This window comes from Streptopelia decaocto (genome assembly GCF_964273445.1).
Source record: "Streptopelia decaocto genome assembly, chromosome: 1".
NCBI lineage: Eukaryota > Metazoa > Chordata > Aves > Columbiformes > Columbidae > Streptopelia > Streptopelia decaocto.
In genome coordinates, this window is record NC_138663.1 from 187,972,260 (window position 1) to 187,989,296 (window position 17,037).

General features: G+C 42.9%; 1 protein-coding gene across 1 annotated transcript in view; it reads right to left on the reverse strand.

Moving 5' to 3' along the window:
• The window catches only part of KL (klotho), a 52,359-nt gene extending 40,116 nt beyond the window's left edge, over positions 1-12,243 (reverse strand). Inside the window, exon 1 of the mRNA XM_082065533.1 lies at positions 11,485-12,243. Within this exon, the coding sequence (XP_081921659.1) occupies positions 11,485-12,228 (744 nt within the window). The 5' untranslated portion in view covers positions 12,229-12,243. The remainder of the gene's footprint in view (positions 1-11,484) is intronic.
• Between the last annotated feature and the right edge of the window lie 4,794 nt (positions 12,244-17,037).

Sequence of the window (17,037 nt, forward strand, 5' to 3'; positions counted from 1 at the left end):
GTCTTGGGTCTACGAAATGCTAGTGCCTCACAAGCCTCACTCAAGACCCTCTAGTTCCTTTCCAGCATGGGGGACATGCTGCTCCAATGTACGTTTGACACTTTCCAATTCCTCGCTCTCCTTATTGTTCACTCTTCCATACTCACTTCATTGTTAAAAATATTCTCCCAGAGGAACTCCCACAAAATGAACTGTTCCTCAGAAAAAAAATGGAAAGGAAATACAAGTTTAGTTGCAAGCAATAGTGTAGCAAGCTTTTAGCCCCAAACACTACACAGTAATATCCACTGTATGTCCCATTTTTCCCCATGTTCGTGGCATTTTGAGCAATGAAACAAATCCTGAGACCTTTAACACAAGGAAAAAACATCCAAATGCTCCAAACATCACAATGTTCCACAGGAATAAAACAGGAAATAACACAGACTATTATCAGAATCCTAAACCAATGCCACAGAAGGCAAATTATTTAGGTAAAATGCCCTAAAGATCCTGGGACCCTGTCCACCTTCCACAGCACAGAGAGCAGGAAAAACAAGGCCCAACAAGAAACATCAGGGTTCCCTGACCATATAAATTCCTTCCTGACCACCAGTCCAGAGCCCCCAAGACCAGATCCATTGGGCCAGTGCCAGTATCTCATTCATACCTATGCTCACCCTCTCTGGTTTCTACAAACCTATTCCAAGTTACCAGTTATACAGGAAACATTCCTCTCTAGAAGAGTATAACTTGAGTAAAGTGGGATTCAACTGGTGTAGTTCAGGGTTTTCATCTTTCATGTCTTAACATTACAATGCTGTTCCTACAACCGTTGCACAACCAACCAATTTTGAAGTGGTCTCTATTTCATTACCCTAAGCTATGCTATGGAAAAAAGCTCTTTCTAAGCTGCTCTGTGCTACAGTTTGCTAGTTCTAACATCCAGGCTCAGTATGACTGTGCCAATTTGACGCTGCTTTTATTAGAATTTTCTCCCTTTTGAGAAGCCACCTCCTTCAAGTATCACTTTTCTTTTTACCAGAAATAGGAAAGAGGAGTGAGATAAATGACGGAATAATTACTGTATCTCACAAAAGTGGCACAAGCAGTCCACCTACAAATATGAGACACAGGGTAAGTACCACAGTGCAAGAATTCTGTCCTGACAGCTCTCAGACTGTTTCATTTCTTTCATCACAGAATAAAAGGCATCAATCTGCAGCTTCAAGAAGTCTGTCATATTGCAGCAGGTTATACAGCAATTTCACAAGGGTAAACTGACCCAATTTGAAGCAGTGGGCACTCATCCAGTGAAAGAATACAGAAGGTGGTGTCTGAAATAACTGACTGACTCACTATACCAAAATGAAATTTTTCAATATCACATCAAAATGGAAAACACAAGGTTTTCCACAGCAAAGTAAAAATAAAATGACTGATTTATTTCCCCTAGTTCTTAACTTCTTCTGGGAAAATGAAGTATCTCCCTCAAATATTTTAATGAACAGGCAACTTCCAGTTTCACAGGTTTTATATCTTTCTGACTTGTTCTCATTACATTATATTACTTTGTGAGAACACGAGGGGTTAAGAATCTGAGAAAAAGCTAGCTGATATGATTCTGGGGCAGGGGAGGGGGATTAGTAATCACAGCTGACTATGTAGAAGAGGGATGTCTTATGTTACCAAGCATATTATTAAGATGCAAAACTGTAGCTGAATCATATTCCCACAGCTCTGTTCCTTGCCCTGCTTGGTATGCCACAATATTCACTTCTCACTCAAAACAAGAGGCACGTTCATGGCTGGGAAGGAAAGCAGCAGCATCAGCTGAGTTCAAGAGCTGCTTCAGTGCATTTCCAAGGTCTCACGCTGCAGAGGTGCTACTTGAATATGGGAACACACATTTTCTTCAAGTTAAGAGGAACACATCTGTTCATCTTGATAGTTTACTTAACTGCTCGAAAGTGACAGTAGTCTCAAAAAAGCTTAAGGGAAATTCAATTATCGCTTATTTTCCTTAAAATCCTTTGAGAAACCTAGCCTGAATGTAGCATCTCTCCCTCTTTCTTTTGCAGGTTACTCAGTGCTCCCTGTTCCCAGTGCTGGTGGCAACGCGAGGACAGCAAGTGGAACACCATAAGCCAAGACAAACTCTCGGAATTAGGCTCCATCACTGTGAAGCATGGTTTGCGATTTCATTAAATCACCAGTCATGTTCCTCAAAAGAATTCGTTTGACGTTTATAAATAAAAATGAACTAGAAAACAGCACATCTTTGGAAGAATCCAGGCCATTTCATTTCATGTCAAGTTTAATTTTCAGTGCTAAATATACAAACAAAAATGCAGTACTGTCTCATAAACCCAGCTCCTGCATTCCCACTCATTGCCAGTCACCCCCACACCTCATCAGCTCCTCATGCATTGTCCATTTTCCTAACACTCCTCTTTCCCATCACCCCATGTTTTGTTACGACTCTTTCTGGCCTGGATTTCGCCCCCAATGGAGTATGTAACTGGCCATTCTCCTGTGCCGGCTCTTCTCTCTCCAAACACCTTGTACTGTAACAGGAAAAGAAATGAAGAGTGAAATAAGTGTATTACAAAAAAAACATGTCATCACTGTACAATCAGGAGCCAGCTGAACTTTCATCTCAAACCTGAGGTCAGAATTATTAAATTGATTTTGAAGCAAAATGTTATTACTTACAAAATACAAAACAAAAAAATAACCACTTAGCCTGACAATACAATATATTCCTGACCTACTTTCTCAAAAGGAAATAAATGTTGCATAATTCTACCATTTCCATAAATATTTGAGTTAAGAAACTATAGTTAGAATAATTAATCAATAACTATGTTCAGCATTTCCATGCCTGCAGCAAAAATGAGATTATTCGTTAAAATGCTGAAAGTTAAATAAACAAATTGAGTAAACTTTGACCTCAGCTCTGAATAACAACTGATCCAGTGGAGCTACTACATATTCAAAAGAACAAGAAAAAAGCTGACTGAGAAATGGCATCAGAAAATCACAGTGAACTCTTACCAGAATGTGTGACCAACAGCTACACATCTGTCCCCTCTCCCCACCAAACCATTTCATGTCTTTTCTACAAGCAGGATCAAAAAAAACAGACACTACTATCTTCCCAGCTGTAAGGCAAATAGTTTATAAAATATAATCCCAGTAGTGCCAACATTTTCTAGCCTTTAGTAAGGGCATTAAACTGATTAACCTACAAAATGACTCCTGGGTTGACTTTTGGACTCACAAAATAACAAGGCATTTCCATAGCATAATCTCTCCTGGCCAATTTTAAACCATTCAGCTGTCTTTAGAGATGACCTAGACTGACTAAAACAGAAGTCAAAGCTCAACTGTTATCATGAGACCTGAAGTGCAAGTAAGAAAATCATCATGTGCAGACTGAAGTGACCGTCCACTGGAACAGTGGTGGCTCCCTGTCAGCCCAGGCTCTTGCACATCGCAGGGTGTCGTGCAGCACTCCTGGCCTTTCAGCATCTCAGGCTGGACCGAGCCTGCAAAAGCCCCTGTGCTTCCCATCATGAAGAAGTCACCGAGCCTCAGCTGCTCGGTGGGACTGGAAACATCCGTGGTCCCTGTCCCTTGGCTCCTACAGCAGCTGTTATGAACAGCATCTCTAAATACTTCAGTAACTGTGAGAATTTAGAATATGGTTTTTCTTCTTCAGAATCAAAACAAAGTTAAACTTTAAACTTGCAGTTCTCCATAACACAGAATGCTATCTTTTCTCAGACTAAGCATACATAAAAATGACGCAACACAACTGTGCTTCAATCTGCCCAAATCCAGAGATTCTTAAACTCTCTTACTCCAGTGTGCATTTAGAAGAACCTTCCCTGACAAATCTCCAGGGACATATATCACAAATTTAACAGGCCAGGTTTCTTATAAGTGTTTTCTGCTCTCAGGGTAGTGCTGAAGCTGTCACAGCAAGCCAGAAGTTGCTATCACCAATATCCTCAACAAACTGCCTACTGCTCATTTTTTTCTATTGAACTACACTCTCAGACTTTAAATTATGCCAGGTATCATTGTGCTATGAATTTGCAAGCAAAGAGGAAGAATACAGGTTGCCAGTCCTGCCACCTCCACTGCCACCAATGTATCAGGAGTCTTTTAAGGTGCTGCAGCTGTCCTAAAATAAGATTTTTGTTCCCACCATTAACACGGAAAGGCCATTCCAGAAACTTTTCTCCAAGGGCTATCGATGACTTCTAATAGTCAATCTAATTTTACAGATATTGATTTTTTATCCTTGTGTGTGTGCATATTGTCCTTTAAATTTTCTTCCTGTCCTTTATACTCCTAGGTATTTATAGAGAGCACTGGTGTGAATTTAATTCTTCCTCTTCCTTGATATCATTTGTCTCCTACTCATCCCATTTTACCAAAGGCTCCAGTTCCTTGTCACTGCCAATATCTCTTTCTCCTCTTGTGCTTAGTTAGTTACTCTTCCTTCCTGACAACCCACCTTTGGTTTCCGCTGGCACATTTTCTCTCAAGTGCTGTACTTGTGTTCTTCTTCCAGAAGCCAGTCTCTTCTTTCATGTTTTATTCATGGTCATATTCCATGGGTCATCTTCTCCCTCAGAGATCTGTCTAGTCTTCACTTCAGTAACTTCCTAAACAACCTGACATGTTTTATACAACCTTATTCTTCTGTTCCATCATATTCTCAGACTTAATCTAAAATCAGCACTCACAGTTTTACCCAAGACACTCTTCTATTATACAAGCTTTTGCAGGCATATATTCAAACATGAATACTTTTTATTTTGTACTTAAAATAAATACTTATTCTAGAATTTGTACAACCTGTCATATTTGTATATGGAGGTCAGCTCCCCTACTTCTTCAGAAGCACTTCTTCACCATTTGTTTTTCTTTATTTTTACCATCATGGAAAGGAAGAAGAAAATATCTCTGTGTACTTTTCTTTACTTACAAGTCTCTACAAGCAGATGACTTTGAATTGCTGGCTTCCTGGCTTTTTTACAATTTTTCCAAGATCAGCCTTCAGGTTAAGTTCAGCAGTTTCACAGCTCATCAGCCAACAACCAAACAGACAAATCACACACACAGTTGCAAGGAGCCCTCAAACTTTGCCAACTACAAACTGTAAACCACAAGACATTACAAACTGGAGCCAGGCAAACTACAGAGCATCTACATGCACGTGTCTGTCTGTCCTTTCCTGCTCCTCCTAATGTAAGAAAGATATGTATCACAGTCACCAAAAACAGTTAAAATTATGGCACCCTGCACTGTGCTCTATTCGCTGTCCTAATGGTCGCTGCTTGCCAACAGTACTACCAGCTATATACGTATATTCACTGCTTCTGTCTAGTTGAAGAAATACTAAAACACAGGGGAAAAATGTTCCCCAGGAAGAGGAAGGAGATGTTCCTGGGAAACTGTGAGGAATGAGGCTGGAGTAATTGCCCAAGCAACAGAACTGCCGAGCCCCATTCTGATTTAATTTCTACTGAGACAAGTGAGATCAGAATTTGACCTTCTATAAGGTGGGCATGTGGTGAGCAAAGCAACTTTCTCTTAGGTCACAGGGGTGTGTTTTCCTCACAGAAAACAACACTTGCAACAGAAAGACTGTCTCTGCACTTTCACCTGCTGACGGCTGCTGAATAGAGGCTTCTACTTGACCTATCATGGAAAAGCTCTACGAGCTCCTTACCTTCAATCAAAAGGGAAGGACAGGGACTAAAAAATTGTGAACTACCTTACATTAAAATACACATTTTGCTCTGCAAAACGTGAAGCTAGGCTTTATTTTTCAGGTCCCAACAATACCCTTAAGTAAGGGCAGGAATTAAGCCCATCAAGTACCTTAAGTACTAGAAACTTTCCACAGAATCAAGATGAAACAGAAACTGGAAGAGTTCTTCCCATGAAAGAATGCACGGGAGCACAAGTCCTTGGACGCACTTTACTTCAGATTCCCCCAAACTGTAACAAATACAGGATCACTTCTGCTTGAGGAAAGAAGCTGAAGGGGAGAAGAACATCTCTTACTTAATGAGGTTTTATTACTATAAAATGAAAAATTATCAAGGAGCAGACAGCTTAACACTCACGTATCCAGTGAGACTTTTTTAAGATTTGAATTTTTTGTTGCCTATGTAAATGCCCTTACCTATATCAAACTGCTGTTATTCAGTACTCATTATCTTTCTGGCACTGAGCAGAGCTCTGCCTAACATTTTAAATGAAAACTTTGATCTTAAATGAAAAGCACACTATTTAAAAAGGAAGCATATTAGGTTACCTTGGATAGGAACCAGAAGTATCACATAGGTACCTCCAGCAACAGTTACTGCAACAAAAATCAGGCACATGGCACTTAAAAGGAGATACGAAAATACAGATTTTGGGCTGCCTATAGAATTAAATACAGAGATTCATAGCTATAAAAACCACAACTACTAAGCACTAAAATCCTCATATTTAAAAGGGACCCTCAACAAATTGTCATTCTCATAATGAACAGCAAAAGAGTTGAGGTGGGACTTAATATACCAATGGGCTTGACTTCATGCTCTTCCACACAGAGAATAAACAAATTCTGCTTCCATCTCACTTCAGTCATCAGTGCAGCATTTCCAGGTCCTGCCTGTTTTAATAAGATTTCCTATAATCTCTGAAAAGCTTTTCAAGTTATAGAACCCCTACACTTGAGGGAGGTCCACTCTTGCTTTTCCATAACACCTTAATCTCCAGGTAATCCTGATATTTCTATAATTAAAGATCAAAGCATTCTGTAAAGATAACATACTGTTTGTTTGTTACAGTGGACTATTTGAAAATCACAGCCCTTTTGTAAATGTGTATGCAATCAGGTAGAAACAGCAAGAGGGAAGTTATTATACATATTCTGTCTTTTGAGCTAATTTTAATAAAATGAGCATACTTGAAACCCAAATTCCTCTGTTTATCACGTATTAAAATGAAACTCTATTCATTTTTCTTTTGATGATTAAAGCTTGAGAAAGGTATGCTATAGCTTTTAGTATAATTTGTGAACATAATATAACTATACATGGCTACCTGACACGAAACACTGTAGCATCAGAGCTGAATCTGCTCTGTGGTTTGACTGCACTTGTTTGGCATCTCTGACATTTGAAAGATACCTGATTCAAATGATTAGTGATTAGAATAATCACTACTGCAACACATTATTTACAAATATATACCACCCAACTGACACTCAAAGCCAGAAACAGAAAGGATTTCTTCTTGGTAATTAACTCTTAAGAAAGCAAGAACAGGGAAAAAAAAAATTACTATTACTTAGAATTATTCCTTCTTTTTCTGAAAATTCCGTATGTCTTCACAACTTAATGAGCCATGTTACTTTCAGGAAAATCCAAAATCACTCCATTAGCACTGAGTGAAAGTTTGAAGGTTGTCTGAATTTTCAAAGAAACAATACACACTGAGGGAGGACCATTCTCCTGTGCTGCAATTACTGATACTTTATTAGGTTTAGCACTGAAGGTCAACAAAATAGTACTTACCTTTTGTTTTGGAATGGAAATCAGTCTGTTGCTACGTGACTGGTTTCCAGGCAGCAATTCCACTCACTTCTTCGGGGAAACAACGTGTTCCTCTGTTTCTGCAAATGCTGTTTATATTGAATAAATCCGAGTATGTTCAATTCAGGCAGTATACTGTGAACCAGTAACGAAAAAATGCATTTGCAAAAACAAGAACATAATACAATGACCCCTCTCAACTCCTATTCAGAGAAAGAGATGCATCATATATGTGATGGATTTCTGGCATTACATTTTCTGGCTGTTGACTCAAAAGAATACCAACTTTTATAAACTATACTTGATCCATTCAATTTATTTGGTGAACAAACACATATAGTTTTCTCCATTTCTCACCATGTTTGAAGGGCTTAGGCATATCAAAAGTGACAAGTGTCAGTGGAAATACTATAAAAGCGCAAAGTTTTGACTGAATATTGATCAACATCCCTCAATAACAAACCAAGGATGCATCCATAAAATATTTTTCTTACAATTTTTTTACACTATTTTTATTTGCTCTATATGAAAAGCGTCTCTTACTCTGTCCATTTAGCATCTGTTATGACTCACTTGTGGAAGTTCAAAAAAGTGCAAGGTAATGAAAAAATTCAGTACAATAGGTTTAAATCCATTCAAGCTAAATTTAAACTTAGTCATTCAGATCAAACTTCATTGGCCTGTTTCCATCAGCTCTGAATTGAACAACTTGAATTGAATCAAACTCTTATCTCATTACTTATTCAGATAATAAATAACTGGGAAAGACAGAGCCCAAAATCCACATTCATATGTCCTGGATTTTAAAGAACTTAAAGGAAATTATTTAGTCTTTTAATGTAATTAACATCCAGTAAAATAAATTAGTAGACATCAGCTTTCACTAGCTGTTAAGCTTTACACTTATGAGGTTCTTTGGTTTGAAGAAACGCAGAAAGAAGATGCTTAAAACTGCATATTTTAACTATGGGGGAAAAGGACAGAAAATATGCGTATTAACAGTTAGTCTGCTCATTTGCTAAGAACCAAACATTTATGACACCACGTTTTATCCTTTGAAAAACAAACACGTTCTACAAGCTCAAACGCCCTGGGGAGAAAGGAAATTTTTTTTTAAAAAAAAGCTACAAGAATAACATAGAGAAGGAAAAAGTATTAAGAAGAAACCTGGGAGCAGACCTTTTGGGTAATGATGTAAGACATCAGTAGATCATTAGGGGGCTGAAAGGTTGGTTATCTCTTGGGGGGGGCGGGGGCGAATAGGAATGATACAACCACATCTTTTCTGATGGGGCTGTGAGGACTGTATCTCCCAGCAGCACCACCTGGTGCTACACAGGTTCTCATGAGAACCGACCAAACTCACAAAATTATATGCAACCCACAGACACACATTAAAGAACATTATTCAAGCTGCCAAGTCAATCACTCAGAAATTATATAAGAATTTAATTTGCACATGGAAAAGTAATTCACTCCTTACCATAGGCAGTATGACTTAATCTTTCATTGCACAATTACACACACTTTCTCTATGTGTATCAGGCTGTGTAGTCAAAAAGCCGTACTCTGGAGCTTCCTACGTCACTGTTTGCACAAGTTAAAAGGTATAACATCAATAAGTTCTGGAGATGTAAGAAGGAAAAGGAGTATCCCAGTGTTGAAGCGGTTTGCTTCTCTGTCCTGAAGAATCAGGCTCTATCTCTGTGTCTGTTGAAGAGTCCCACCTGGAGGAGTCAGGGATGGGAGCTCTTCTGCATAAACTGCACGTCCCTTATTTTCTCTGTAAGTGATTTAGGATTTTGGGATCTGATTAGTAGAGGAGCTGAAAGTATAATTGACCAATATTCTAAAAACATCACGTAGGAAAAGGGCACTAAAAATCAGTGGACACTTGGGGTCTCAATTGCATCTGTGCTTCAGTTTCTCATTCATGACATGGAAAAATGATACCTTGCTGCCTTACACTGTTGTCCACTAATTGTGAAAAACCTGAATTAGTCACTAGGACAAAACTAATCCTGAGGTTCTGTCACTAACCAAAGCATTGGTAGACTTCTCTGGTTTAATGCTACTTTTTACATGGTGAAGGCAAGTCTATGCCTCAGTTTCTCATCTGTTAAATAGAATAGCACCTTCCTTCTCCATAGGGCTTTTATGACAAGATTATGAGGGACTCAGATGCTACAGTGATGTGGGATATAACGAGTCAAGACAGGCAGCACTGTGTAAAAGCCAAGGACAAAAGAAGTGTTTGTCTTTATTTGTCTGTTCTCAGAGCCCTGTATTAATTCAGGTCTGAAGCAACAAATTCAACAAAGCGCAGGGGGAAGAAACTCACAGAATATGAACTGACTCATTAACTGCTCATTTTGCACAGCAAAGAAGGGGCTTTGGAAAAAAAAAAATAAATAAAGTGACAGTCAACATTACAACTCCACCTCAGTGAGCCTATGACCCTTGGAGCTGAACGATTCCAAGGTCTGTCAACCTGAGTGTTCATATTTGCAGCTTTAATTAATTACTTTGAATGGTGTCTGTAGGAAGACAGAGAAACAGAGCTTCTGCTCCCCAGGTCCTGTGCTCCGAACACCAAGCTGGCAGCTGATCCTCTTGTGTGCAGCCCCACTGCTTTCAAAATAACTACACAAAGTCTAGCAAATAACTTACCACCAACTATTCGGTGACTCTATGAAAAGCATAATGGCCACTGAGAGGTGATGAAGCCTTGCTTCAAAATAGGGTGCTAGTCCTGCAAGTGCTGAAATTTAGGAATAACTTTACCCATAAGCAGACACACTTCAGCAAACTGTACAAACACATTATGAAACATGGTCAAGTGCACCCCAAGGTACTAAACGAAGAGGCCGAAGGTTTCAGGACTAGGAATTTACTCTTAATTTTCACCTACATCTTCCCTACCTGTATCTTCTCTTGACTTATTTGTAGCATTAAACAGTGCAAAGGTAACGCAGGAAAAGGGCAAAAAGTAGAATAAGACGTGTGTCAAATGTTTTCTCAGTGCTCACATCCCATATATGATATTAATAGTCACTAGGATGTAACTCCTGACGGTAAGCGTACACTGAGCAGATGGGCATTAACAGCTTGTGAACATGTATTAAGGTACAATAGGTCACACCTTAATGGCCACACTATTCCAGCTAGATAGGCTGAATCTTTTCCCCTGTCACTGAAGGTACTTGTACACACTTCTGCTGAATTCTCCACAAGAATCCACAATGTTTGATTCCAGCAAACGTTACAATCACACCATAGATACACTGCATAAAAATCATGTATAGCGAAGTACTTATGCGACTTACTAGACTACCTTAGGAAGAGAGTTTCTTTTTTTCCCAAGAAGTGTTCACATTGCCAAAAAAACCCATCATGTGTCAAGAAAATTCTTCAGTATGACATTTCAGCTACCTCTGCCATCTCCATTAACGCAGTAAGATTTTTTTTTATCAGATGCATGAATTCTTTCTATATTTGCAATTAGCATTTCCACGTAACCTCACTAAACAAGCACTGGACTGGCACAGCCGAACACATCCACCCACCCACTCAGAACAGCATTCACAAGGACTGGGGTTAGGATTGAACATTTCTTCAGAACACAGAGAACGCTTCACCTCGTCATGTTTCCTAAGCCAAAGTAACCTCAGACAGAAAGTTCCTGTGTCCCACCTATGACCCTCACTCACTGCCTTTAGCCTCTAAGTTGTCTGCCCATGCTCCATCGGGCATATAAAGTTGGTTTCCATGCCAGCGGCTGGCCAAGGATTGGGGCTGCCCAACAGGGCAGGCTGATGGCGGCTCCCACACCCTTCCCTGTGGCACCACCTCGGGCTGAGGAGCCATGGGGCCCCTTCCCGCCGCCCACCATTACCTGCAGCAAGTGGTGGGCTGCCCGGTAGCCAAGGCGTGGGCCTCCCTGCACGCCAGGTGGCAGCCGCCCGGTGCCGTAGCCGTGCCAGGCCACCACGTAGGGGTTGTCCATGGTCAGCCAGTAGCGCACCTGTCCACCGAAGTGTCGGAAGCAGAGCTTGGCGTAGTCGCGGAAGAGCTGGGGCAGGACGGGGCTGGTCCAGCCGCCGAAGGCATCCTGCAGGCCCTGCGGCAGGTCCCAGTGGTACAGGGTGACGACGGGCTCGACGCCCAGCTCCTGCAGGTGTCCCAGCAGCCGGCGGTAGTGGGCCAGCCCAGCAGGGTTGAGAGGCGCCGTGCCGTTGGGCAGCAGCCGGGCCCAGGACAGCGAGAAGCGGTAGTGGGAGACCCCCAGGCGCCGCAGCCCCTCGGCATCGCGGAAGAGGTTGTTGTAGCTGTCGCTGGCGACGTCGCCGCCCGCCGGCCCCGGCGGGGCGGACCCCGACGGCGTGGCCGGGCGGTGGGCGAAGGTGTCCCAGACCGAAGCGCCTTTGCCGCCCTGGCGCCAGCCGCCCTCCGTCTGGTAGGCGGCGCTGCCCGCCCCCCAGAGGAAGCCGTCGGGGAAGGTGTCGTGGAGGAAGAGCTGGTCCTGCGGGTAGGGCAGCCGGGCGAAGCGGGACCAGGTGCCCGCGCCCTGCCCCGGCCACCCGAGCAGCGGCCGCCCAAGCAGCAGCAACAGCAGCGGCAGCGGCGCGGCGGGGGCCATGCTCCCGGCCGAGCTCCGCGACGGCGGCTCCCTCCTCACAGCCCCCCGCCGCCCCCTTTTATCTCACCTTCCCCCCCTCCCGCCCCGGTGGGCACGGCTATTAATAATTACCTCGGAGCTGCCGACTGCATCCTTCCCGCCGGCTCCGTCGGGGAGAGCTGCCTCCGGGGGCGGGATCCAGGGGGTGAGACGGGGCGGGCAGAGGGGAGAGCGCGGCAGCGGGCGGGGGCTCCTCGGGGGAGAGATGCACCCTGTGCCCCCATCGGGGTCGCCCCTGTTACCCCGCCCCGACCCCTTGGGGTCGGCGGGCGACAAGGGCGGCCCCGCAGCCCGCTCCGCCGGGTACCTGCACCTGGCCGTGGCTCCCGTGCCCCCCCTCGGAGGCAGGACCCCTGCCGCTGCCCAGCACCCTTTCCCCGAAAGGGCTTTTCTGAGGAGCCCACTGAGAGACTCGACGGCCGGATCCATCCCCTCCGAGAAGCCACGCGTAGCCCCCTCCCAACCTCGCGGTGCCGTCGGCGGGGAGCCCGGAGACCGGCGGGCAGCGGCCCCCGCGGCGCGGCCGGGGGGAGGCAGCGATCCGCGGGGTTGGCGGTGAGGAGAACCGAGGAAATACAAACATTTTTCCTTCAGCCTTGGCAAGAGACACCGCATCTGCGATCTCTCATGTGAGAGTAAGGACAGAGAAACTCATTGTCCAAGACAACATACACTCACTCTCCTAGTAATTCATGGACTGTCATCTCCCAGTAACACTTATTTTCTGGAGTAGGAGGTTGGTATATTTGGTTGTTTACTGCATTGAAAACAAGTTCCAATTATAAATGCTTCACAGATCTTTATGGAAAGGCAACAAACTGAGCTAAGTTTGATTACTGAGTTACACTTTTTAACAGAATGTGTGGGTGCAATGCATGGACCTCTCTTTAAAGGCAGGGTTTGGGCTGCTGTTCTTGTCTCCTTTGGACAAAACACTTCGACCAGGGCTGAGAAGCAACAACTGGCTCCACACATTGCAAAAATCTGGTATTCAATTGTGTGGACTCTAATGTGAGTTGGGAAGTTGAAGAATAAAACACATCTACTAGATGGGTTGCTAAGGACATGAAGATGTTCCCAGGAGATAAAGTTGTTTAACCATAGAATGAAGGCATTTAGATAATTTCATTTTATATTTAGAAAATAAACTTCCTCAGGGGAAGATTAGAGGTAATCGCTAATAATGAGTTGATGGATTTAAATGCCAACTGTGAGCCGCTGAAGATTTCTTCTAGCAGGCAGGATGGGCTCTTGCAGGTGCAGGTAGGGGGTTTGCTTTGCCTGTTTCTAAAACTTCCAGCTGTTACCTTTTCTGCACTGATTAGGTTTGGTTTCAGGCATTGTTTTGTGGTGGTTTTATAGAAAAGACCAAAGATGTAGAGTACAGGATTGCAGTTGAACCTCTGTTAGTGGGGATTAATTTATTCCCTTGTTAGAGGGATGAAGCTTTGAACAGCCCAGGGGACCAGTGACACCCCTTTCCTAAGGGGGAAAGTTTGTGAGTTGGGAGTTGTGGATGGCAGGCCCAGAACCATGCTGGTCTTTGGCTGCCAGCAGTTTGCTGTGCAGTCTGACAAGCTGCTGAAATTTGACTACAGTGTAAGTAAACGACATCTTGATCTGCAGCAAGAGAGCTAGGTGTTAGCATCACCTGGTAGCTACTTGCAGAAGTTGGAGGTTAGTTGTTCAGTGCATGGCAGCATTGCCGCAGTTGTCCCTGTGCAAGGAGCGAAGGGCCAGGCGCCAGCTCAGCACTGACCTGACTTCAGCGGAAGTGTAATGCCTCCACTGGAGCTCACTGCTGAATTATTTTGAACATTGGGGTGTGGAGACATGCCCCAGAAATACCTTAGCCTAAACCAGGGTATTAGTGACACTAAGTCCGTTGCTGACATTTAAGGAAAACAAACAAACAAACAAACAAACACAACACAACACAAAAAAAATAAAAAAAAAAACACCACATCCTTGGGTATCTGGGGACACAGGAGATTTAAAAATATATTTTGATATACTTTCTTTTCATTTGCTAATTATCAACTAAAACCTAGATCAACATTATTTACACTTAGGCAACCTATAAGAAAGCACTTAACTGAAACTCCTTCATTAGGAGCTTGTTTCTTCCAGAACCTCTCAACAGTCAAAGAAAAGAAAGAGCCTCATGCTGTTAGGGTTAAGTCAGCCTAACTAAGATCCTTGTCAACTTCTGGAGATGGCTGCCTTCTCCAAAAACTATCCAGGAAGCCTACAGTGACTGTGCCCCTGAAGCAAGAAGCTCATTTTTGAGGGAAGAAATCTGACTAAAAGTTGCTGGCACAAAGCTGTCACTTCATCTGTATGCCTGTCAGATGAATATTTTTTAATTATTTTTTTTATTTGTGTGTGTGTGTATGTGTGTGTGTAAATGTCAGAAAATGTGCACTGTGGCCTCCTGTTGCTTGTTTTCTTCTTCTAGAGAAAGCTTGTTTTCATGTTTTCGGGCAACACAATCACCCAGTGCTCTGAGCCAATTTTTTTTTTTTTCCCTAGCAGTCTAACAAACTCTGTGCAATATTAACCATGTGGAAAGGTCAGCCAAACACTTGCAGACGTTCAGGTCTCCCTCACTGCTCCTTGAGTTCAAAACATGGCTCCATCATGTCAGTGTTGCTGAGCAAGCACATTTCCAACTCTGCCCCAGTGCAGCAGATCAGGACTTAACTTTCAATGTCTTTGTACTGGTAATTATAGAACATTCAACATTTGATAATGTGTATAATGGATACTCTATTTTCATTAGGTTGTGCACACAATCAAACTCAACAGCATTCTGACTGAGCATCTCTGTTTCTAACCCCAAAGAGGCTGAATCTTCTGGCATAGCTAACTTTAGGTAAAGTAATTCTTCTACTGCTTTAGATTCATTTAACAGATTTCCCTGGGGTCACATCACACATTGACTTCAATGCAGCAAACCCCTTCCTCATTTTGAAGTCTCCCCAGCAGAGCTAGTAGTCTTACACTGGTAACATCTGTGCTCCTCACTGTGGCAGAACAAGCGGCCTCAGTGCCTATATCAGCCGTCTTCTGTTTTGAAGCCCCTTCTCTGTTCACAAGCATACTTCCAAACATGTACAAGCATACAGTCAGTTGAAAATAGCCTTGTGTAATAGATTTACACGCTCAGCATTTCATCCCAAGACATGAAAGTACTTGCTACCAGTTGGGGACACTGCTTAAAAAAATCTCCACCTGAATTAGACTTGAGCATTTTCTCTACTGCCTCCATCGCTGTATAACAACAATTCTTTATTCTGTCTGTTAAATGCCAACTGCTAAGTTGTCAAATTTTTCTTCCGCTTGCTGATGAATAGCTGTTCCCAGTGGAAAGCTGTGCAACAGCATTCTAGATTTACCTTCTTCATCCCTGCCGGAACATCACGGCCTGCCAGGTAAATAAGCTCTTCCTCAGTTTTCTCAGGGAATTTGCAAGTCCTATTTTCTTGAAAAAATGCAGCCTTCCATACCTATTCCTTCTTTCTTCTCTCTTGGTCAAACTAGTTATATGCATTCACTGTACATTCAGAATAACTTTAAAGACAGCTAGCAAGTGACTGTATTGAAATTAGAAACATAATGTTGTCAGGTCCAAAATATGCCTGCTCATGTAATGAATTAGCATAGGGCTGAGTAATGCTTGGGAAGGTGTTAAATCCTCCTCTAGTGTAGCTGTAAGTACCAAATCATTCTCATTTCCACTTTTTTTTTTTTTGTAGTTGGAAAGGGTGGTAGAGAACCTGAAATGCCTTTTTTGAACCGTGGGGACTCTAGTCATCTCTTGTTTCAAGTGTGACCAATTCTTTTTGTCCCATAAAGGACTCTCCTTTATTCTGTGGTAGGACCTAGTGTGAGGTAGGAAACTAGAAACCTAAACTCCAGTTGTTTTCTCTTTACCCTTTTGTAACTGTATCTCCAAGAAGTGGGCAAATCCTGAACATCCCCTTGTAGGAAAAGTGGAATTCTTAATTCTTTGGCCCTTCTTACTTTGGAAGGTGACAGAGACTAACCTCAAGGCAAGTCTAGAAATGTATACTTGTGCTGGTTTTGTCTAAAATGGGGCTCTGTTTTGGATTTGTGCTGGAAACAGTGTTGACAATACAGGGATGTTTTAGTTATCACCGAGCAGCCTTATACAGAGTCAAGACCTTTTCTGCTTCTTACCCCACCAGCAAGTGGTCTGGGGGTGCACAAGAAGCTGTGAGGGGACACAGCAGGGACAGCTGACCCCAACTGACCAAAGGGATGTTCCACACCGTATGGTGTCATGCTCAGCAGTAAAATTAGAGGGAAGGAAGGGGGAGACATTCAGAGTTATGGCTTTTTGTCTGCCCAAGTAACCATTACATGTGATGGAGCCCTGCTGTCCTGGAGATGGCTGAACACCTCCCTGCCAATGGCAAGTGATGAATGAATTCCTTGCTTTACTTTACTTGCACAGCTTTTTTTTGTTTTTACCTATTAAGCTGTCCTTATCACAACCCACAAGTTTTCTCACTTTTAACTTTCAGATTCTTTCTCCCACCCCACCAAGGGGCAGAGAATGAGCAAGCAACTGTGTGGGGCTTAGTTGCCAGCTGGGATTAAACCACAATATTTTATTCACGTGGAGCAGGGATGACAATCCCATTGTAACCTAGGAAGGGATATGTGGAGTCTGGCTGCTTCCTCATACCTGGATGGCGGGGGCTGCAAAGACTTCCCAGTCTTGCAAATCCTGCTTCAGGGGAA